The sequence below is a fragment of the Pyrus communis genome, chromosome 17 (assembly GCF_041283825.1).
Source record: "Pyrus communis isolate YQ-2024b chromosome 17, ASM4128382v1, whole genome shotgun sequence".
In the NCBI taxonomy this organism is placed as follows: Eukaryota; Viridiplantae; Streptophyta; class Magnoliopsida; order Rosales; family Rosaceae; genus Pyrus; species Pyrus communis.
Genome location: NC_142581.1, coordinates 9,207,501 through 9,231,187, shown reverse-complemented (window position 1 = coordinate 9,231,187; position 23,687 = coordinate 9,207,501). Strand labels below are relative to the sequence as shown.

Below are 23,687 nucleotides of genomic sequence, written 5' to 3'. Positions count from 1 at the left end.
ATATTCTATAACGCAAAATGACAAAAGAATCGAAGGTCCGCTAGTTGCATGGCGACTTTGATTTTAAAAGTAAATCTCTAACAAGATTATCTTAAAGACTTTTCCCTACAGATTCTTGACACTAACATTATTGTACACATTTCTCTGTTTCTAGTAGAAAAGTCGTGAACTCGTGATCAAGTAGCTGTCTTGCTGTCTTCTATTTTTTAATGAATGCCTACTTTCTTTCACATCTCTCCCTGAATTTACTTGATCTCTCTAAATTCAAATACAAGAAACTGGACTACCATTCAACTTAAACCACATATATGTTGAACAGTAGCTCACTACAAGCACTATAAACAACCTGCACCGCGATGCAAACATAATCCAAAATGGATGCCACCACAGTAGCTACTAAGCCTCACGCTGTTTGCATTCCAGTTCCGACTCAAAGCCATATCAAGGCAACGCTTAAATTTGCAAAACTCCTGCACAGTAGAGGTTTCCATATTACCTTTGTCAACACGGAGTTCAATCACAAGCGGTTTCTTAAATCTCTAGGACCCGATTCCCAATATGGCTTGCCTGATTTCCGGTTCGAAGCCATCCCAGATGGCATTCCAGATTCAGGTGAAGATGCCACCCAAAATCTCACTTTACTCTGCGATTCCATACTAAAACATACTTTCCTGGCGACGTTTCGTGATCTCCTCACTAAGCTCAACGATGATGCCAAAACAACATCCAACAATCCACCAGTGACTTGCATAGTTTCAGATGGTTTCATGTCCCCAGTCACAGTCACTGCTGCTCAAGATATTGGAGTCCCTTCGGTGCAGTTCTACACTATTGCTGCATGTGCCTTCATGGGCTTTTTACAATTTCGTGCTTTGGTTGAAAAAGGACTTGCACCACTCAAAGGTGAAATATATACAACTATTGAAACAACTGCTTAATTTTTGGTTATTTCTTTATTTCTTATTTTCGAAACATGCAAATGAAATTTTTCGTGTTGTAGATGAGAGCTGTTTGACAAATGGATATCTGGAAAAAGTTATAGACTGGATTCCTGGAATGAAAGATATTCGTTTAAGGGATATCCCAACTTTTTTTCGAACCACAAATCCGGATGACATCCTATTTAACTTCACGACGAAAGCAACGGATAGAGCTCATGAAGCTTCAGCAATTGTTCTTCATACTTTTGATGCCTTGGAGACAGATGTGTTGGATGCGCTCTCATCTATGCTTCCACTTGTTTATCCCATTGGCCCTCTTCAATTACATCTCAACCAGATACCAGAACACCCCTTGAATACTGGATACAGTCTATGGAAAGAAGAAACTGAATGCCTTGAGTGGCTAAACGCTAAGGCGCCAGATTCTGTCATGTATGTGAATTTTGGCAGTATAGCAGTCATGACACCTGAAAATCTTGTCGAGTTTGGCTGGGGACTTGCAAATAGCAAATTGCCCTTCTTTTGGGTAATCAGGCCTGATCTTGTAATTGGTGAACCCGCAATTTTTCCGCCTGAGTTTGTTGCCGAAACAAAAGAAAGAAGTCTTACAGCAAGTTGGTGCCCACAAGAGCAAGTCCTGAACCACCCATCAGTTGGAGGATTTTTAACTCACAGCGGTTGGGGTTCAACAATTGAGAGCCTGACTGCAGGAGTGCCTATGCTCTGTTGGCCATCCTTCGGTGACCAGCAAATGGACTGCCACTATACTTGCAATGAATGGGGCATTGGGATGGAGATTAGTAATGATGTGAAGAGGCGTGAAGTAGAGAAGCTTGTCAAGGAGTTAATGGAGGGAGAGAAGGGTAAGAAGTTGAAAAATAAGGTCATGGAGTGGAAGAAACTGGCAGAAGAAGCTACTGGGCCGAATGGTTCTTCATCCAAAAACTTAGACAATTTAGTGAATCAAGTTCTACTAAGAAAGAACTAGATGTCAGTACGTAATTTAGAACTACCAATGCTCCGAGTTCAAAACTCCCTCTCTCGTCTATTAGTGTTGATTAGTGTAAAATATCATTTATAATAAAAATAAAAATAAACCTAGATGTCGATACGTGATTTAGAACTATCTCAAAATTACCATATTATTATTGTTCTAAGTTTTAGAACTATCTGAGTATGAGGTATTCTCAGCATCATATAATAAATGGTAGACCAACCTCAACCCTTTGAATGTTTGGTAGTGTGGTTGTGCATGATAACCAATATAATATGTTACGCCACATATTCATTGCAGCTGCATGATTGAAAAAACCGGAAATGTATACAAAACTTTTATATGGAAACTTTGGAATAAATCTCCAACAATACCAATAACAATACCATACCTAGTGAATATAACCAAATACAAATTAAGATGGTAAACAAATATTTGAGTCATCATCCGAAAAGCCCATTTACACTGATAATAGTCACATAAATGGCACACTTGATCCATAAAATTGACTTGATTTGAACTAATTATAGAGTTTAATTTGTATTAGTTTAGCTTGGCGTTGAATTTGTTCTATTTAGGCCCCTCTTTAAATGGTTTAGAATAAGCTCACATAAAAAAGTATAATCTGAAATTATTCAGTTGTTACTTAACCTCATGTTTAATTCAAATTGGAATTGGTGCTAAATAGCCAAATCCAATCCTACTTTGGCCAATAAAAGCCCCAATAGAACTTTCTTCAAAACTGTCTTTTCCTACTGCATTCCTTATCTTACATGGTTACGTGTCTTCTGTCACTGCAGCAATCTTCTTTGACCTACAAAAAAATCCAAAGGGTAATCACTGAAAACTTTAATACAAGACAATTGACTAATTATTTAATTTGGATCGCTCGTTCAAGATTCTTCAAACAAGATTATTTCACTGCCTGAACTTGTGTGAAGATAAGAATAGGAATGAATGTATGTGAAGAAGTGTCTCCTATCGGAATTTCAACAAATCTTGTATATGCTTCATGAAATCAGAGCAAGTTGGCTCACATGTAAAGTTTAACAGCCATACGTATTTCGTGTCACTCAGTTGGTTATTCACGTATTGGGCTTGAAGATTCTCCACCCATAGAGGAACGTGTGAGAAAACGAAGAAATATCCCACATTAGAAAGTTACCAAACCATGCATGTACTCATAAAATTCTTTATTGCGAAACCTTAGCCTCCTCACACAAACATAATGAATAGTGCTCACTAGTCTACAAATATTAATAGTGTGCATTCTGCAAACACTGCAAATCTGCACCACAAAAAAAAGAAAAAAAAAATAGTCATACAGAAAATAGAGGATGGATACCAAAGAAGTACCTAAAAAGCCTCATGCTGTTTGTATTCCAATTCCAGCTCAAAGCCATATCAAGGCCATGCTTAAATTCGCAAAGCTCCTCCACCACAGAGGTTTTCATATCACCTTTGTCAACACAGTGTTCAACCACAAGCGCTTTCTTAGATCTCTTGGCCCCAACTCCCTTGACGGCTTGCCTGATTTTCGGTTTGAAGCCATCCCAGATGGCCTTCCTGATTCAGATGAAGATACCACCCAAGATGTCATTTTGCTCGCTGACTCTGTCAGAAAACAATATTTCTTGGCTCCCTTTCGTGCCCTTCTCAAAAAACTCAACAATGATGCCATATCAACAACCAACAATCCTCCAGTGACTTGCATAATTTCAGATGGTTCCATGTCCATATTCACAATCACAGCTGCTGAAGAAATTGAAGTCCCTATAGTACTGTTTTACACTATTGCTGCATGCAGCTTCATGGGCTGTATACAATTTCGTGCTTTAGTCGAAAAAGGACTTGTACCACTCAAAGGTTAAATATTTACAACTATTGGACAAACTGATATTTATGATTAACACTTTTAATTGCTTATGTGTATAAAAAATTTCGTGTTGTAGATGAGAGTTGTTTGACAAATGGCTATTTGGACAAGGTTATCGATTGGATTCCAGGAGTGAAGGATATCCGTTTGAAGGATCTCCCAACCTTCCTTCGAACCACAAATCGTGAGGACATATTTTTCAACTTCGTGATGGAATCAACAGATAGAGCGCATGAAGCTTCAGCAGTTATTCTTCATACTTTTGATGCCTTGGAGCGTGATGTTTTGGATGCTCTCTCATCTATGCTTCCACGGGTTTATACCATTGGCCCTCTTCAATTACATCTCAATCAGATACCTGAACACCCCTTGAATATTGGATACAGTCTATGGAAAGAAGATACTGAGTGCCTTGAGTGGCTAAACAGTAAGGCGCCAAATTCAGTTGTGTACGTGAATTTTGGCAGTATAGCTGTCATGACACCTGAACATCTAGTCGAGTTTGCATGGGGACTAGCAAACAGCAAGCTGCCCTTCTTCTGGGTAGTTAGACCCGATTTGGTGATTGGCGAATCAGCGATTTTGCAACCTGAGTTTGTGGCTGAAACAAAACGAAGAAGTTTAATAGCAAATTGGTGCCCACAAGAGCTTGTCCTTAACCATCCATCAGTTGGAGGATTTTTAACACACAGCGGTTGGGGTTCAACAATTGAGAGCCTGACTGCAGGAGTGCCTATGCTCTGTTGGCCATTCTTTGGCGACCAGCAAATGGACTGCCGCTATACTTGCAAGGAATGGGGCATTGGCATGGAAATCAATAATGATGTGAAGAGGGATGAAGTAGAGAGGCTTGTTCTAGAGTTAGTGGAGGGGGAGAAGGCTAAGAAGATGAAAAGTAAGGTGATGGAGTGGAAGAAACTTGCAGAAGAAGCTACTAGTCCTCACGGTTCTTCATCCAAGAACTTCGACAATTTAGTGAATCGTGTGCTATTAAGGAAAAGCTAGATATCAGCTTTAATAATATTGTTATTGATGATTTTTGTAATTTTGTTCGTGATTCTAATGTTTTTTTTTAATTGTTGGCCATAGCCTCAAATGATAATCATCTGGCTAGGAAGATGTGAGAAATTACATGTACTGCATTCCTAGATGTTTTTTGGTTCAATAAACTAGTAATATGTTTAGCGTGCGACCACCATCTTGAATTTTGTTTTGCTATAAGTGTGATTAATTGATCTTAATTTTCCAATATCTAATAATAATTAAATTCTTAAGATTAAAAATATTGAAGTTTTGCTACAAACTATATATATATAACCAACAATTTCAACACCAATAGAAGAATAAATGCATAAAATAACGAAAATTGAGTTGGTAATGAAATATTTTAGTAAAAAAGAGAAAAAAAGAGAAGTGGTTATATATGTACCACAAAATGATAGAAGTGAAGAATCCATATAACTCATACATTTGAGGGCTAGTAAGGATCCAAATCTCGCGTACTGGCAAGTGGCTTGTAGTTTGGTTAAGAGCATTAGTCCACTTGGGATAGTCAATTGGTGCCATGTATTTATTGTCATGGTCCAGTTCAAAAATTATAGTTAAGTCTCGAATTAAAGTGTGAATGACATTTAACAAATAAAATATGACATTTCCATAATTAAAGATGTGACAGACTAGAGGTAGAAGAAACTTGAAGATGAAGCAAACTAGTAGTAGAAGAAACTAAAAAACAATAAAATTTAGAAGAACGAAAAATAATAAAAAGCCAAGAAACCATGAAAACAGGCCATACTTAGAAAAGGGTTTTTGGCTAGGAGAAGAATAGGTTTACCGCGGGCAGTGGAATAGAATGTTGACTAGCTCTCTACATAGCAACAACTGTTGTCTAAGAATAAATAACCTGCACTATCTTCGAAAAGAAATAAAATAAAATAACCTGCACTATAGCTGGGATTTAGCTCACCTTTGTTCCTCAGGAGAGCAGTACTCGAAGAACTAATCCACATATTACCTATGAAAATTGAGATGATTACAGAATATTTTAGCAATGGGAGTTGATTTTTCACACCCAATTTTTAACTTCTCACCCACCTCTCTATATTTCTGATCATCAGATTGTATAATCAAAATAAAAACAACAGACAAAATTAAACAAAAATATGTGTTGAAGAAGAAAGATAGTGTGCGTTTATCATTTCCCTTAGTGATATAAAAAAAACTAAAACGTGATTCTGTAATGAGAAATGACGCAAGAACTGAAGGTCCACTAAGTCCAGTTCCACTAATTGCCAGTCGGCTTTGATTTTAGAGGTAAATCACTAACCAGATTATCTTAAAGCATCTTGCCTACAAATTTTTAACCCTTACATTATAGTACATATTTCTCTTTTTCTAGGGGAAAAGTCGAGAACTCGTGATCAAGTACAGATTTTTAACCCTTACATTATAGTACATACTAGAAAAAATGCCCGCGCGATGCTGCGGGGCTTGAGTGCATCATCTTCAACTGCATTGTACAATTAACAGAATGAAATGAAACGTTTTGGTTCCCTAATATATAGAAGAAACAGAAGTAACATATAATTCACAGGCATGTTGGCCTTGTAGTCAAGGTGACAAAATATATATCTTATAGGTTAGGTACATGTGTGAGTAGTTGACAAAAAACATATAGACTGTTTTGTTCTCATTCTAGCATCTAAGTTTCCAAGCATAAACGTGCAAAGCAAAGAACATGCAGGTGTTGAAGCAAAAATGTTGATAGCCAAAAACATGTAGAACGGCTTGCAGCAGTCGATTACGAAGATTGCATTGTTCACTTTTTTTTAGAGTGGTCATCTTCTGTACTATAGCAAAAAATATAAATTATAGTTTACGAAACGCTATTATATTGTTTGTTATATAGGTGTGTGCGTGAAAAATAAATTGCAAGTTACCTATCTTTGGGTTTTTTGCTTTGAGATTTTGTTTTGGGTGCGGCTAATGGCACTTTGTCAGCTGGTTCAATTTTGGGGACAACCAGATTGTGGAATTCTCTAGCAATTCCTGCAGAATTGGTTGTCTCTGTTTGGTCGCTGCGAGGTTTTTTGCTGTGAGTCAAGGTGCAAATTTAAAAGGTTACAGATGAATGCAAGAGTGACAAAAGAATGCGAAAGAGTGGTGTGAAGCTTTTTCATGAGCAGCAAAACATATTTATACGCCTAAGAGAACCATGGTTTGTAAGATTTACACATGAGATCATTAAGCAAGAAGAGAACTTTACCTGTCAGATTTCTCTGTTTGATCAGGAAACAACGCTCTCCTTGAAGTCTTTGTGGATGTAGCTGGTTGGGGTTGTTGATGTAGTTGCTGGGAAGGTGTAAATGGGTTGGGGATTGCTTTAGTCAAAATTTGTTTTCCTGCTGTCGGAATAGGTGTTTGTGGTGTGACTAAGGTAATTGTTGGGCTCGAGTGCGGTTCATCTTGTATCAGTCCATGAACGACGAAGTCTGTTTTTCCAAATTCAGTGTTTTGGTTTCCAAAAGAGAGCTGAAATTGTTTTGTCTGGCCGACCAAATTTTTCAGAGTTGGCGAAACTGTGAAAGGATCCTTATATCCATCCTCTATCACCAGAGTGTGGCAAGAAACATGAAGTATTTTTTCAGCATGTCTTCCTATCATGAGGAAGTTGTGTTGATTTGTATTATCTTCCACAATAAGATCTATTTTGAACCTAGGTAAGATGAGAATATATGGTTGTTAGGCAAACATTACTGCTAATAATGTAGGGTATGCATGTATAAAATCCAAACCATTGTAATGTAGGGTATGCATGTATAAAATCGAAGGAAAGACACAAATTATTAAGAAATAATTTACTTCACGTCAACATATTAAGCAGAATGAAAAGTATATGTTTGAAAGTTTGAAGTATCATTTATGTATTATCATTATGGTTGTTCTATAAACTCGTTAGTTTATTGTTTAAAGGTGGGAAAAACTGTATAGGTTCACACTACCGTAACACATTATAGAGGGGACATTTACAATGATGCTAATAATATACCTCCAAGGGTGAAATAGTAGTAACAACGTAATGATTGGGTGAGACGACTCTTATTTGTCATAATTGCAAGATAATAAAAAAGGACTGACCTAACTTAATATAACCATTAGATATAAAATAGGCGTAAAAGCATATTACTATGGTTCGGGTAATCTGTTTATGAAATCATGTTCATTGCACTCAAACGATCCAGAGTTGTTTTTGACAACTTTATGGCAGGACGGGCAAGATTTGTACCACCAACCCCTAGTTAAATCGAATCCAACAATAGTTGCTAGGCATACGAAACTTGCATTTTGTTATGGAAACACAGGGTTTTCAACTCATTAAAGATATTAGTCACCATTTTGCAAACATAGAGTATCAACAAATAGAGAAACAAAGCAAGATATTGTCAAGTTAGATGCAGCATTAAAATTCTATTTTTAAAAAGAGGCGGTTTTGGTAAATAGGTTGGTGATGACAAACTAACTTTGTGTAATGCAGGATCAAGCAGTAGCAACTGGTCAATTGTTTTTGACTCAGCATTAGCATCGACTGCACGCCGTGTATACATTTCAACTGAGGTGGGTAGGATTTGAACAGGTGATCTAAGATGTTTAAACTTGTTTTATGCATGTTGAGGGTGAGAAAGATTAATCGAAGAAATATATATGCAAAATTTATTAAAGAAGGGTTGTCAATTTACTTGTGTTTGTACTTGGAGAGTTGCGGAATCTCCGGATTGAAAACACAAACGGTTGATCCTGTGCTTCCGAGAACAAGTTTTCCTATAAATAAAACATAAAGATCAACAAATTGAAACTTTAAATAGTTAGATAAAATATGGTAGGGCATAACCTTGGTATTGTTTGACCTTGAGGCTTGTTAAAGCCACAAATACGGGTGGCAAAAGCGATTGTATTCCACTGTTCTCAAAATTTGTTGCAGTCTCTCCCCATAAGGTGATTCTCACCGATTCGTCTCTGTAAGTAATACAAATGATGATTGTTTTGTATACGTTATAAATACGATTCCATGTAAATAACATTTAGAGTTTAACGTATACAGAAATTACCTAATATTTTGCAGGTTAAGATTTCTCTTTTTTGCAACTCATGTGTTTTGGATAGTGACCTCTTCAGTCGGTTGTATTGCCGTTAGGCAACCAAACACATCTACATATAATATTAAGCGGTCGGAATGAGTGCACACCGAAGCCACAAAAAAAAAAGAAATTAAATTATCATGTTAGATGTTAGAGCAACTTTTGAAACTAAATTTGTTACTTGTAAGCTCAGCATCGTTATTGATTCTTTGGTGAAGTTGATCAAGTTCAATTAAATTGAACCCAGTGCATTGGGTGCTCTTGACTTGTTTTGTGAATAGGAACGATTGTGGTATTCCTATTCAATTCAATTATAGTAGCATGAGGGATAACCTTGCCTGATCTCCTGTTGTGTATGACACGAAATTTGTTTATTTCGTATGCATTGCCGACACTTAGATGATCCAAAAAAAATTGGATGTCTGGAGCGTTCATGGTTCCATGAACCGCATCTCCCTTTCAGAAGAAGAAATTCAAAATCGGACATAACAGTAAATGAGTGGTATAACATTTTAATGTATGTAATTTTAAAATAAGGAAAACAATAAGTATAGTGTAGTTGTGGCTACTTAGATAACATTTTAGATTATATGTTTGTTGTATTAAGAATATGGTGTGCACATTCTAGATACGAAAGAATGCTAGCATTGAACAGTAAGTAAAAAGGTGTAAAAGTCTTACATCTTTATCAACAAAGACACAATCAAGACTTGTAGGTTGAGGATTATCTCCGATGCTCTTTGTGGTCCACATTTTGCATACCCTGATTTGGAGTTTGTTTGCCAGCTGGTATGGCGTCAGAAAACGAATTGGCTGCTGCTCCATTAATCTATATATATAAACAATTAAGAAGGATATTAAATTCAAAACTGAATAAAGTGATTTATCAAACAAATGCTGCAGTCACGTTTACAAAAATAAAGTGAAGGATAAAATAACGATGTAAACTTATACCTTCATGTAAATGTTTTAAAACATCTGTATAAACTATGTTTTTTGTATAACCGTAGGGCATGTCGCTATCATCAGCAACTAAAGTTGGAATTTAAAAACAAATTCTCTCAATTTCTCCATGAGATGACATAACGAAATAAACAATCTGTTTATGAGAACGGCTTGTTCACCAAGAATTCGAAAACATGAATATAACAACTGTTTTAAAAGTTTATGCCTAGCAAAGAAGCATGAGAACGGCTTGTTCACCAAGAATTCCAAAACATGAATATAACAACTGTTTTAAAAGTTTATACCTAGCAAAGAAGCATGAGTCTAAGGATGTTATCTAGAACAACAAAAATAAAAAATATATAAGGAAAGAAACATAATCCCAGATCGATTAGGATATTGCTGGGAAAAAAACTTTAATCCGCGAGATAGAAGTGTAACAAAGAGGTCCAAAAAAGTGTAATGCCAATAGTTTATTCTTAAAACAGTAAAAAGGTTAATTGTTTACATAATTGGTATCATGACCCAACAAAAAAAGTTTACAGAGTCTTTATCTTATCTAACAACTGTTCCATCTTTATACAGTAAAAGCCCAAAAAGCCGTTATGGTGGAGGAAAGCAAGAGCAAAAAAATTCAAATCTTCTTGCACTAACCAACCGTGTAGATACCACCAAAAAACCTTTTAAACAAAAGCTAAACTGTTTCATCCAACGGAACTTGTTCTTTTGGTGAATTACTACGATTTCAAGTGTATTTTAGAAAGAAAAATGTGTTTAGCTTGTAGATCTTAAAATAACATTGTCAAAATTTTTTAAAACTCAAATATAGAAGCTGTGAGTTTTTTGGAAATAACTTAGACTTGTTCGGAGAGCGTAGTTATTAACAGCACTTATTAATGTACTTTGGGAGGGATGAGAGGGTTGACTCTTAGGAAAACCTAACGAAAACACCAACCACACCAACCACACCAACCAAGCAAAGTAACTAATGTTTGAAGAATGGTTTGGAAGATTGAAAATGCGACAAAGAAAGAAAGAAATTGACAAAAAAAAAACATATAAAATGGCTAACAACATTTGACTAAGAATTAGGAACACTCGGTTAAAGCAAAATCACAGATGACACCAATGCACCTTTGAACAATAAGAATGGTTGAGACTAAGTTAAAACCAACAAAAACAAAGAAACCAATGAACTTGTGAAGTATCAAAAGATCACAGAGATAACGAAGAATGAAAACAAAGCAGGTAGCAAACGAATGACATAAGCTGATAAAACCAAACAATCGACTGAAACATGATAAATCTGCATTAACTCAACCAGAAAGCACGGGGAAACAATCTATCTTAGTTTAGGTGACATACCAAAGCCTTGATTCAGATGCAATAGGTGCGGATCCCTAGATGAAAGGCAGCAAGACGAGCAGATCACAACGTTGCAATAACACCTTGATCTAAACTACAACAAATCAATGAGATTGAGAGTTAGAATTCGAAGCGCAAACAAATGGATACAGGAAAAGTAACTCAATTTGCGACAGTGCAATGGACTCTAACTGGGACAGTTCAATGGACTTAATGTACGACAAATTTACATTTAACGAAAGAAAAGTTGCTAACAATGGGAATGCATCTTCTGTCACCATATTAATTTAAAGGCCTAAAGTAAGGATGAGGTATCGTAGTCGGTTTTGAATTAGTACAGGGGTTAGAGTGTGAGAACGTTGGTTTTAGAAGGAATAGGCTAAATAGAGCAAATAATGGTTCACGACCTAGCATGCATACCACATTACACTTCATGTACGGCCTAAAATAATAGAAAATATAAAAAATTGTCAAAAACAAACACTAATTTTTTAGAGGCTGAACTGATACAAATTAGAAACACCTCAATTCGCTTGCTTTCATTACTCACTTTATATCTTAAGAATAATGACTAAATAGTTTTAAATATTAAACATTCCACAATCAAAAAGATTAAACACTTGAATCAGTACTAATAGTCATTTCAGCCAAATTCATGATTGCAAGATCCTTAATATAGTATGTCTTGACAACAGATTCAATGATCATATTATATGCATGGACGTAAAAAAACAGATGCATATATAGTTATATCCACATCTATGCATGCATACCTATATAGGCATGTACATACACACACAGATGCATACATACATATGTACATACACATGTATATATGCATACATATACATATAGCTATGCAGATGCCTATACATATATTTAGACATATACTTAGGTATATATTGATAAATATACTATTTTGGCTAAACCGAAGTTGAGCAGACATAATACAAATAAGGAAATTATGGATTTTAGAACAACAAATAAATTTTGGCCAGCATCTGTCCAGAATAAATTAAAATACAGAACATGCATGAGGAATTATGTTTTACATTATCTCACTTGATATGATATTCAAAGGAAAAATAATTTTGATAGGAGTGCGAAAAATTTTAGAAAAGATAAAAAAAGATTGGATCTTAAATAACATTGATTAGTCTAAATTAATACCTTCCACTATATGAGAAAAATTAGATTGTTTCTCCATTTCTTAAAGACAGAAACCTCACTCTAACATTGTACGAAACAGTGCACTCAACAGCCTAATCTCCCCAACACCCAACTAAACAGCCTATAAACATCCATTACAATTTTAAAGAAAACAAAGGGTAAATCTCAGAAGGGTTTAACTGACGACCAGTCATTTATGCTTGATAATGTTCTGAATTATCAGCTGGATAAAGCTGTTAAAATGTGTTTTGGAATCAGTCGTCTGACATCATGTTTATCGACGCTGTTGGGATCAAAATTTTGGATTTGTGGTCAACATTTTGTGCCCGCCTAAGGATATTTGAGGCTAAAAAGTTAACTCTACTCATTTTAGCTTCCAAGTTATTTTATTTTTCGGTCTTCAGATTTAGACTAAATATTTAACATTCCATAGTGTAGTCTCAACTTCAACTTCACCCGTGAGAGCTTGTATACTGGATTTACTTTTTTAGCCTTTTGTATGCAATTTATATTACACGACTCAAAATACAACTGAAATAGAACACAAATGGCCCATAGAAAAAAAAAAGCGAAATATTTACTAATCCCTATTCACATTTTTAGTGAAAGAACTCAAATTTCAGAGATACAAAACAGAGAAGCTTGTATAAATCATTTATAAAGGTTACCTCCTTTTGGTTGAAAAACTGAAGGGTGACGCCAATTCTTCTTCTGCTTGCACCTCCTTATGGAACTTTACCTTGTACGTGAACCTGAAATTAGCACCCAGTCAGTACCTTTGGCAAGCTCATGTGGGTATTACAACATGTATGGGAAGATTATTGAAACTCTAATAAAAGAAGAAGCATTCATTTGAGGATGTCGATGTGTCATGCAGTGTAGGCAACCATTTCAAGATGTAATTAAAAATAGAAAGTGTTGAGGACTCGTTCAAGTAGCTAATTTTGTAACCACAACTGTTCAAAGGAAAAAATAAGCAGAAGGTCTGTTTCCATATGAAACTGAAGAAACAGAGACATAAGAGAACTTGAACCAGCACACAACTGAGCTAAATTCAACTACATGTTTTAGTTTCATCAACCGAATTTCATAAAACCATCTACCAGTCCAACATCCGTTTTCACTTCATTCAATGGTTAAAGAAAATTTTGGCCAATTCATGTTGAAAAGGAAAAGAATGAATGGCTGATTAGATAAATGGATAATTCATAACTAATTAAATCTAAATGCATCTAATTCAGCATCAATTCAACAATAACTTCTTCTGGTTTCAAGAACTCATCTCTTACATAAGAGGAATATAAACCGCATCTGTAATTACCCAAATGAGGAAAAATTAATACAACCAAATCAATGTTTATTTTCTTCCTGTTCCATCATTTTCTCGGCAACCAAACAGTTTGTGGAAGGAAAAGGATTGAACCCAATAAGCAAAATCAAAACTTTTTTCTGCCAATTCATTCTCTTCACCCAGAAGAAGAAGATTAAACTGACAGGAGATAAACAGACAGCATTTTGTGGATTCTTTAAACAATACCAATTACAATGTTATCTACTCACACCACACCACACTGAAGAGGTTCAATTGATTCCAAAGAGAAATTAGAAACCAACAAACTGGGAAAATGGAGGAAACAAACATCTGCTAAAATTTGAATTTATCATGTCCCCAAAAGCCAAGTCCTCCCACTCAACAGGCAATCTCCATCGTCAAAACTGTTTTCTAAATTCGTGAAAACATGAAAATACAAAGTTCCTAAAAACCTACTTAGCAGTTAACAAAACACACAAAAAGCGCTGTTTGAGCAGGTAAGTCGTCAAGCACATATTATTTCACTACCTTTTAACAATACACCAGTAAGCTTATCACACTAAAAACTGATATTAGCAAATACAATGATGAATAATGTGAAACTGAAGATGTAATGAAAGCTTATATTAAGTAAGAATGAAAAGCCGTATTTCTATAACTTGAAAACAAAATTTAAGTGAATGGCCCTGTAACTAAGGTTATTGAACATGATTAACTATCCGCAACCCTCAACCTTGTAACCTGAATCAAATTGGTTTCACACATACCAATAAAAAATCAAATTGATTATGACATACTTCCAAAAGTATATAAATGATATAATATAGGTTAGAATCGTTGGATATTAATCTACAGTGAAGGAAGCTGTTAAACATATATGCTTAGGTAAATGATTTTCAGGCACCCTTATTTTTTGTTGCCACTGGACTGAACAAAACAAATGAGAATGAAGGGCTAAATCACTTCCAGTTAGTCTTCTTATTAGGCTGTGACCAATCTACAGTACATGTAACATCATATTTGAAATCGAATTAATAGATTTGAATCCTATTTGGATCACCAAATTTTATTTATTGATTCAGAATCGATTAACATCATATTTGGATAGATCAAAGTTAATTTAAAACCTAGAAAATATTAAAATATAATGAATGAGTAACCTCATTCTTATTATATTTTTCGATTTTAATTAAACTACCACTACAGAAAACCATAAGTAATATAAAGATCAAAGGATATGTTATATTAAGTCATACTATATCAAGTTGGACTGAATTAGCCTTGATTTATATAGATCCATTTATAATCGGATTATCAAATTGAGATCCTAGCAATTGCATATTCTTTATTCATGGTACTATAAAAATGGGTATATACTAAGTTGGAATCACTACAGCATTTTCTCATATTTTCAAATCAATTCTAAACCCTAAAATTGTTACGGCTAGACCTTTTATTCACACCTCAGTTGTTGCTGTATCCCTACATCTATGAATCCAATTTCATTCAAGAAACAATGCAGAGGATAAAATCGAAAAAGAAGTATGTACCCATGATTAGTTGTCTCGTTTATTCTTTCCAAACTAATCACATATTTAAAATCTAAGTACAAAAGCTTTGCAAAGGTAATAAAAAAAAATGGTGTATAACTAATTAGGCTTTTGAACATGTAATCAGTGTGCAGAATTGTATACCTAAAGCTGGCAATGCAGTGTATTCTTCCTCCCAGAATTAGGGTTCCTGAAATTTCCAAAGAAAGTAAATCCGTTAGGAAATCCGAGAAATTGGAGGACCAAATATCATTAAATTTGAGTTAAATGAGGTAACATACACCAATTAAATGAGATAGTAAACAGATTTCAAATCTATGAAATGTAATGGTTGAAATCCAACCAAATCTAATCGTTCAACCTAATGCTTTTAATCCGAAATCTAATGGTTGAAATCCAACCAAACCTAATCCTTAAACCTATTCAAATTAAAACCATATGGCAATTGGCAAATTGGCAAATCAGAGTTGAGTGGAAAATGGTTGACATGACAAATAAGTGAGTGATGAGTTTAAAACTCATCACATTTTCTCACATGCATTCTCCTTGGTCTTGGGATGGCGCATAAACAAAACCACCACCCCACCACCTCCACCTCCACCTCCACCTCCACACCCACCTCTACACTCACACATAGTCGCTAATACAACCCAACCCAACCCATGTGGCAGACACACATTTCAGACTCCCAATTTATTCACTCATAACTTCATAATTCAAATTAACAATGTGAAACCAAAGATGGTTACATCCTTGGCCTTCACAAATTTTGGTTAGAACTATAACGTTGTTTCAATTTTTAAAACTTGATAACAGCAAGCAACAGAGCAGATAGTATTAAGATCGAAAGAGCATTCCAGAAACCGTGGGAAAACTGTAAAAGCTAAAAAAACTATGATGGTGGAACGGATTAAATTTGTGAGAGTGCAACAAACAAAGGGTATATCTCAGAAGGGTTTAACTGACGACCAGTCATTTAGACTTGATAATGTTCTGAATTATCAGCCGGATAAAGCTGTTAAGATGTATTTTGGAATCAGTCCTCTCACAGCATGTTCATCCACGCTGATCATTTTTAACTGCCTTTTATTTAGAATTATGTGTCAGTGTAGTTTTGATGGCACGAATTTATTTTACATTACACCAACTTAGGATGTAACAATCACACATTCTACTGCTATCGTGCTCATAAATAGTCAAAGGATGGCATAATTAGATAGCTACATATAATCCCGATGTGCACAAAAAAATGTAAGAACAGTAATTAAACCAGTGTTAAATAATATACCTCAGAAGTCAAAGGGGCATGTTTTCCGGCTAACGATCCAACTTTCTGAAAATCGCAAACAAAGCAAATCAATTAGCACTAACTCACAGAACAGCAATGAAAATAATAGCTCAGAGAGAGTGGCAAAATTTTATTACCACTAATCACACATCAGTGAAACAGAGATCCTAGCAAACCTACACCAAATTAGTAATACACTATAGCCATTAGTTCCAGGTTATGTACGTATTATCAGTACAATGGTGTACATTTATGTAATGAGTGTGTTTATTATGTGGCATTCATGCTTAACTGACAGATGATACAGCATTCATAGTAAATGATATGTTTTGAAATAGAACATTAGAACATTTCTAATCACGGCATACGTGATGTAGGTTCACTGCATCAATATGCCTTATAAATTGTAATTTTATGCTGTTCTCTATGTGCAGGCTCAAAATATCAGAATGAGGACGCTAAGAGGATAATGATAAGGCTGGAGCAGTGTGATTCTAAGCATTACATTAAGAAGCCCGAGGTATTTCGATTGCCATATGGACCCTTCTTTTCTCTTTTCATGCTAGCTGGGGTTGGTAGGTTTTCACCCCATAGCTGCATTTGGAAGTGATGTAATTATGGAGCAAGAGTTATGTGTATAACTTAATCACTGTCATAAGGAATATTAAGGATCCATCTAGGTTTTGCTATGATGTGCAGGTTTCGTGTTGCATGTCTCCATCTTTAGATGTTAATTATTTGTTTATACATGGTGTTAGGTGGTTTAAGACCACACACGCTTATAATCTCTTTTGATACCATGTTAGAATGATAACGTCCAGCTAAAAAACAGTAACAATCATAGGTTGACAGTTGATCATTTGAACTTATGTGCAAGCTTTTTTACTTTACAGATTTGTAGTTCGTGCTCTTAACAGTTGCCAATGTATTTGGCAGTTTTTAAACATGGACTAAATCTCCGTGTTTGAAATCTCACAATTTACCTGATTGGAGCCTAAGCTTTACAACTATGTTATCTTTTCTTTGTTTGTGTAGTCTCATGCCTAAAAAACCCAACAAATGCAGTAGGGCTGCTAATACAACAAATTTTGATAACCAAAATCAAGGCAACAACAAAAAAACAAAAAGCAAAAATTCAATGCTTTAAGTAGAAAAAGTTAAGTGTGGTTGTCAAACCCATTCATAAAGATGTAGTCAAGTATGCATAATCAATCATTGTTGTATCAACAAAAAATTAGAAGGAAAAAAAATTCTAATGACTGAAATAGATGATTGTGAAAGGCTTAGCATATACCTGCTGCTAGGAAATCGAGATTCGAGTGGATGAGACTCTGTTTCTAAAAAAAGTGCACACACTTGAGCTGCAAGGATACATCATATAGCAAAAAAATAGAAGGAAAAAGAGTTTGTATTGAAACATAGTAAAGAGATTTGTATTAGAAATTATTTTGTATAAAGAAAATTTAAAATGGACAGACAGATACCTCACTAATGGTCTGTTTTGTGGCTCCTGAGTGAATGGATGGTTTGATCTGTATGGTTGTGTTGGATCTACATGCATATCAAGAATCAAATAAAAAATGCATTTCAGAAATATATAAGAAACCAAGAAATGAAATAACAACCTAACAACATATGGATATTCGAATGATGTGAAATGGAAAAGGAACCTGAAGTTGATTTGTTGAGAAGCAAGCAGTAGGAAAGTATGAAGAAACACAAAAATGAAAACAGTACAACCCCTTTGGTTATAAAGACAGAAATATCACCGTAACAGTGAACTAAGCAGTGAGCTAAACAGCCTACAGACCCTAATTTAAAAATAATAAACTTAAAAAGGAGTCTTAATTTTGTTTACTCATAAGCTTTTTTTTGGTTTATTGGTTCATACTTTTTTAGATCCCCATTGCTTTTTTCTTGTATATGTTCATGGCTTCGAAATTTTAATTGATACTTCTGTACATATGTTCAACAGAATCAACAACCACATAATTATTTATGGTGATATTTTTCTTTCTGCACGAACAATTGTGGTTTTCTGCTTTTATCTCTGCTGTTTGACTGACTAAGCAGGTGTTGCTATTGTTTGTTTGCAGACTCCAGAGAAAGTTTGCAATAAAAATTTAAGGACTTGAGACATACAATGAGAATGTCAGTGACTTGCTGAATGCATAATCTGTTGGAAATTTAAAGCTTCTGGATGATCCAGAGGTATTGCCTTTCTAAAATTACTATATTAAATGGAGCACCACAAATAAATGTACATTATGGTTATTAGGACATTGGATTAGGTTGTAGGATAAGTTTGGACATCTAGCTAACCTATCGGTGAACTAAACAACCTACAAATGACTAAGAGGAAACCCTAATAGTTAGCTAACCAATATAAAATATCTATGAGAGCATTAATGATAGAAAAAATATCTATGACAATTTTAATAAATGCAATGGCAAAGTAAACAGTGAACAACAATTTAAAACAATAAACTGAAATAGAATTAACCCTAAGGTGACCTAAACAATCTACAAAGATCTAAGATAAGTTTGATGAAGGAATACAAAATCTGTAACAATTCCTAAACAGAAAAATGATGAATCATACAAAAATTTATCAAGAAACAAATAAATTAAATCAGGGCAAGGCCCTAATTACAAAAATTGAAGCCTAATCCTAGCACCAACCGAAAAAATTATTAAAATGCATTGCAATTTGAATGAAAGAACCAAATATCAATGGCAATTTTAACAAAGGAAATGGCAAATTAGACACTAAACAACTAAGGAAATACAGTGCATTACCTTTTGAATCAAGGGAGAAAGCTGAAAACCCACACCCTGCCATTCCTCCCTCACCCATCCCGTCCTCACCGACTCTGTGCGTAACCTCTGAACCCTAAACAATGCACACACGCATGCTTTCCGTTCTGTATATCTCTCTTTGTTCATTCCTCTGTCTAAAATCGCAGAAAATCCTATAGACCCTGGCACCAAACCGGTAGCTCCCATCTCTCTCCAATCTGTCAGTCTCTCTGTTTCCATCCTCACCACTCCCTCTGTCCCCTTCCTCTCCTGTCGGCACAGCTACACCCACCTGTTTCCAAGTGAAAAATCAGAGCCATGGTCTTCTCTCTCCAATTAATGGGCTTTGTGGAAGCTTTGGGTTCGGGCTGGGGTTTTTTGGGTTTGGGTGGATGGGCTTTGCGGGTTTGGGCTGTGGCTGCGTTCGTTTCGATTGGTTTCGGTATGGGATGAGGTAGGTCCGGTGAGTCACCGACAACGCCCGACCTGCAAGCTGCAGAATGGTAGATAGAATAGGAGGGGTGGAAGAGTGGTGCGTGAGAGAAGAGGAGCAAGGGAAGATTGGTGGCTTGCAAAACCATGGATGGGAGCAAAGACGATGGGAGAGAATGAGGGGTGGGATGACCGAAGCAAGGGTAGGGGTGGCCCGATGTTTAGTTTTGATTTTGTTGGGAACGGGTGCGCAGAGAGTGGATGGGAGGAAAGACAATGGGAGAGAATGATGGGTAGGATGACCGAAGCAAGGGTAGGGTGCCCCAATGTTTGGTTTTGATTTTGTCGGGAACGGGTGCGCAGAGAGACTCTGTTTTTCTGGTTTGTTTGCTGTGGGTGGAAATCGGAGTTAAAGCATGACTGGCAGTTTTGTAAATAAAGAGACAATCCATTTAAAGTAGCCGAGTGGCAGTGTTGCAAATAAACTGAAATGTGGTCCAAAACACTGTTCATATGAATAGTGCCAATTTCCCTCCTACTTTATACTAAAGTAATTTCTCTTGCTGGCTTCTATTTTCAATGAATGCCTACTTTCTTTCACATCTCCCTGAATTTACTTGATCTCTCTAAATTCAAATACAAGAAAATGGATTACCATTCAACTTAAACCACATATATGTTGAAAAGTAGCTCACTACTAGCACTATAAACAATCTGCACTGCAATGCAAGCACATAAGACGTGAAAGCACTGAAGAAAGTTGAGGTTTCATCATAAAATCAATTGGCAATATGAGTAGTCTAACTACTTATAGACACATGCAAGGTCCATCTTCTCATCAATATGAGATTCATTCTCAACCTGACCTCTCATGTGTGACAAATTTTCAAGCCTAATACGTGAACAACACAACTCGGTGACGTGGAGCATGTGTGGCCGTTAAGCTTCACATGTGAGACAACCCGCTCTGACACTCTAAAGAAAGTTGAGGTTCCACTATAAAACCAATTGTAAATATAGAGAGTAGCCGAACCTCTTATAAGTCCTTGCAAGATTTCTCCTTTCACCAATGTGAGACTCTTTTACTTTCACATTTTCACAAGGCCCCTCATGTATGACGAATTTTCAAGCCAAGCACGTGGACAACATGAATTGGATGATGTGGAGCACGTGTTACTATTAGGCTTCACACGTGGGCCAACATGCTCTAATACCATGAAAAAGTTGAGGTTCCACCACAAAACCAATTGACAATATAAAGAGTGGTCTAACTACTTATAAGTACATGTAATATCCCTCTTCTCATCAATGTAAGATTCATTCTCAACATCCACAACAGTAGCTACTAAGCCTCACGCTGTTTGCATTCCAGTTCCGACGCGAAGCCATATCAAGTCCGACGCGAAGCCATATCAAGGCAACGCTTAAATTTGCAAAACTCCTGCACACTAGAGGTTTTCATATTACCTTTGTCAAAGTTGATCCATTAGGTTGACTTCATCTGGACTAATTATAAAGATTGCTTTGGATTAGTGGAGCTTGCGTTGGATTTGTTTCATTTATGTCACTCAATTTTTTTAGCAAACGATATTATCTACAGTAAGAGTGTGGGAGAGTGAACTATGTCTCATAATAGGCTAGTAGCAATGTGATTTAGATTCGTCTTGGCAAGAATCGAACTAGATCTCTCGCTCATTTTAACATTTATTTTTTATTATTTATTTATTTATGAACAAACGATATTATTTACACTAATAGAGCAGGGAGTGGGCTAAGACCTGGTTTGGTACTGAGGTGATTCTGAAAAAACCTGCTATCAAAAAAAGCTGGGAGCTGTTTTTGTGTTTGGTAAACACTCAGCTTCAGCTTTTTTTCACAGTTTTGGGTGAAAAAAAGCCGAAAAAAGCCAAAAACAAGAAGCTGCAAAACCCAGCTTTGAAAAACCGGTTTTTTTTCACATCTGTTTTACATAAAAGTTTACCAAACACTCTAATACTGTTTTTTTTTTTTTTCAAAAGCACTTTTACAAAAAGTTTACCAAACACTCTGCTGTTTTATTTCACAGCTGCTTATTCTCACAGCACAGCAGAAGCAACTTTTTTTCAAAGCACAACAATACCAAACCAGCCCTAAGCCTAACCCATTATGAGGTTTAGCCCACTTCTCCACTCCTTCACTCTCTTAGTGTAGATATATTGTTTGTTAAAAAAAAAATTTATATAGAGAAAGTATAATCTCAAATTATTCAGTTTGTTAATTAAATTGGAATTGGTCTTAGATAGCCAAATCCAATCCTACTTCGGCCAATCAAAAGCCCCAAAGAACTTTCTTCAAAACTTTGTCTTTTTCATTCTACATTCCCTCTAATTACATGGTTGTGGTCTTCCGTCACTGCAGCAATCTTCTTTGACCTACAAATAAATCCAAAGGCAACCAACGAAAATTTTATTCCAAGACAATTGACTAGTTATTTAATTTGGATCACTCCATTCAAGATTCTGCAAATAAAATTATTTCACAGCCTGAGCTAGTGTGAAGATAAGAATAGGAATGAAAGGATGTGAAGAAGTGTTCCCTATCGGAATTTCAACAAATTTTGTATGTGATTCAAGGAATCAGAGAAAATTGGCTTACATGTGAAGCCTAACCATTATACGTATTTCGTGTCACTCGGTTATTCACGCATTGAACTTGAAAATTCTCCATACATAAGGAAACGTGTGAGAAAACAAAGAAATATCCCACATTAGAAATTTACCGAACCATGCATGTACTCGTAAAGAATTTTGGTTACTCTATATCTTGCAAATTAATTTAATTGCAAAAACTTAGGCCCGTTTGGTATACTATTAAATTTTTTTATCATTTTCAAAACTATTTCTTAAAACGATTTCTTTTGGTACGAATTATTTTTAAATCTTAACAATTAAATAAATAAGAAAGGGAGAGAGAAAATCGAAAGAAAGGAGGAGAGAGGAGAGGGAACGGAGAGAGAGAATTTGTAGTGAGAGACAGAGAAAACTAAAGGAAATGATCTGAAGAGAGAGAGGAGAGAAAGGAAGATGAGAGAGGGGAGAGAAAATTATAACAGATTGGAAGGGAGGAGAGAAAAGGAAATGACTGGATGAGAGAGGAGAGAGAAGAAGAAGAGAGAGGAGAGAAGATAATCATGACACAGGAAGAGTTGATAGGAGGACAACCAGTGAGAGATAAAAACTTTAAATTTTTTTTTTTTTTTTTGTATTTTTCACAAATAACTAATTTTTTAAGTTGGTTTTGAGTTTACTTTTTTTAAAAAGTAGTCCTATCAAATAAGAATTATTGACTTGAAACTCACAAACTGTATTTAAGATAAAAAAAAAAATTGGATTTAAATTGCATATGAAACAGGCTCCTAGATTCCTCACACAAACATATTGAAAAGTGCTCACTATAAATATTAGTAGTGTCATTCTGCAAACGCTGAGTCTGCAATACAAAAAAAATAGGCATACAGAAAATAGAGGATGGATACCAGAGAGGTATCTAACAAGCCTCATGCTGTTTGTATTCCAGTTGCAGCTCAGAGCCACATCAAGGCCATGCATCAATTTGCAAAGCTTCTCCACCACAGAGGTTTTCATATCACCTTTGTCAACACAGTGTTCAACCACAAGCGCTTTCTTAGATCTCTCGGCCCCAACTCCCTTGACGGCTTGCCTGATTTTCGGTTCAAAGCCATCCCAGATGGCCTTCCTGATTCAGATGAAAATGCCACCCAAGATGTCGCTTTGCTTGCTGACTCTGTCAGAAAACAGAATTTATTGGCTCCCTTTCGTGCCCTCCTCAATAAACTCAACAACGACTCCTTATCCACATCCAACAATCCTAGGGTGACTTG

At 35.7% G+C, this 23,687-nt stretch overlaps 4 protein-coding genes and 2 long non-coding RNA genes across 10 annotated transcripts in view; 3 read left to right on the top strand and 3 right to left on the bottom strand.

Moving 5' to 3' along the window:
- The first annotated feature begins 51 nt into the window (after nucleotides 1-51).
- LOC137749433 (7-deoxyloganetin glucosyltransferase) lies at nucleotides 52-2,038 on the top strand. The gene is made up of 2 exons (XM_068489527.2): nucleotides 52-903; nucleotides 1,001-2,038. Exons 1-2 carry the CDS (start codon nucleotides 375-377, stop codon nucleotides 1,927-1,929), a joined length of 1,458 nt encoding a protein of 485 aa, XP_068345628.2. The 5' UTR covers nucleotides 52-374; the 3' UTR covers nucleotides 1,930-2,038.
- Nucleotides 2,039-2,350: 312 nt separating this feature from the next.
- Nucleotides 2,351-3,415, bottom strand: LOC148689407 (uncharacterized). The gene is made up of 2 exons (XR_015958831.1): nucleotides 3,292-3,415; nucleotides 2,351-2,749 (listed from the first exon to the last, which is right to left on the bottom strand). It is a non-coding gene; the product is annotated as an uncharacterized LOC148689407 (long non-coding RNA).
- Nucleotides 3,273-5,000, top strand: LOC137749435 (7-deoxyloganetin glucosyltransferase-like). The gene is made up of 2 exons (XM_068489529.2): nucleotides 3,273-3,801; nucleotides 3,888-5,000. Exons 1-2 carry the CDS (start codon nucleotides 3,273-3,275, stop codon nucleotides 4,814-4,816), a joined length of 1,458 nt encoding a protein of 485 aa, XP_068345630.2. The 3' UTR covers nucleotides 4,817-5,000.
- A 1,263-nt stretch (nucleotides 5,001-6,263) lies between these two features.
- On the bottom strand, nucleotides 6,264-8,934 carry LOC148689406 (uncharacterized). Its single transcript, XM_088688834.1, has 6 exons — nucleotides 8,917-8,934; nucleotides 8,700-8,824; nucleotides 8,548-8,629; nucleotides 7,077-7,526; nucleotides 6,751-6,903; nucleotides 6,264-6,660 (listed from the first exon to the last, which is right to left on the bottom strand). Exons 4-6 carry the CDS (start codon nucleotides 7,472-7,474, stop codon nucleotides 6,630-6,632), a joined length of 582 nt encoding a protein of 193 aa, XP_088544960.1. The 5' UTR covers nucleotides 7,475-7,526; nucleotides 8,548-8,629; nucleotides 8,700-8,824; nucleotides 8,917-8,934; the 3' UTR covers nucleotides 6,264-6,629.
- Nucleotides 8,935-15,142: 6,208 nt separating this feature from the next.
- Nucleotides 15,143-20,350, bottom strand: LOC137712826 (uncharacterized). Of its 5 annotated transcripts, none has more exons than XR_015958316.1 (6): nucleotides 19,376-20,349; nucleotides 18,061-18,127; nucleotides 17,871-17,913; nucleotides 17,560-17,619; nucleotides 16,577-16,621; nucleotides 15,147-15,478 (listed from the first exon to the last, which is right to left on the bottom strand). It is a non-coding gene; the product is annotated as an uncharacterized LOC137712826 (long non-coding RNA). The 5 variants fall into 5 exon arrangements; XR_015958314.1 differs by having other exon boundaries at nucleotides 15,152-15,478; nucleotides 18,066-18,127; nucleotides 19,376-20,350; XR_015958317.1 differs by lacking the exon at nucleotides 17,560-17,619 and having other exon boundaries at nucleotides 15,143-15,478; nucleotides 17,871-17,937.
- A 2,859-nt stretch (nucleotides 20,351-23,209) lies between these two features.
- LOC137749434 (7-deoxyloganetin glucosyltransferase) overlaps nucleotides 23,210-23,687 on the top strand; it is a 5,634-nt gene continuing 5,156 nt past the window's right edge. Inside the window, 1 exon segment of the mRNA XM_088689781.1 lies at nucleotides 23,210-23,687. This exon segment is cut by the window's right edge and continues 155 nt beyond it. Coding sequence (XP_088545907.1) covers nucleotides 23,314-23,687 — 374 coding nt within the window. The 5' untranslated portion in view covers nucleotides 23,210-23,313.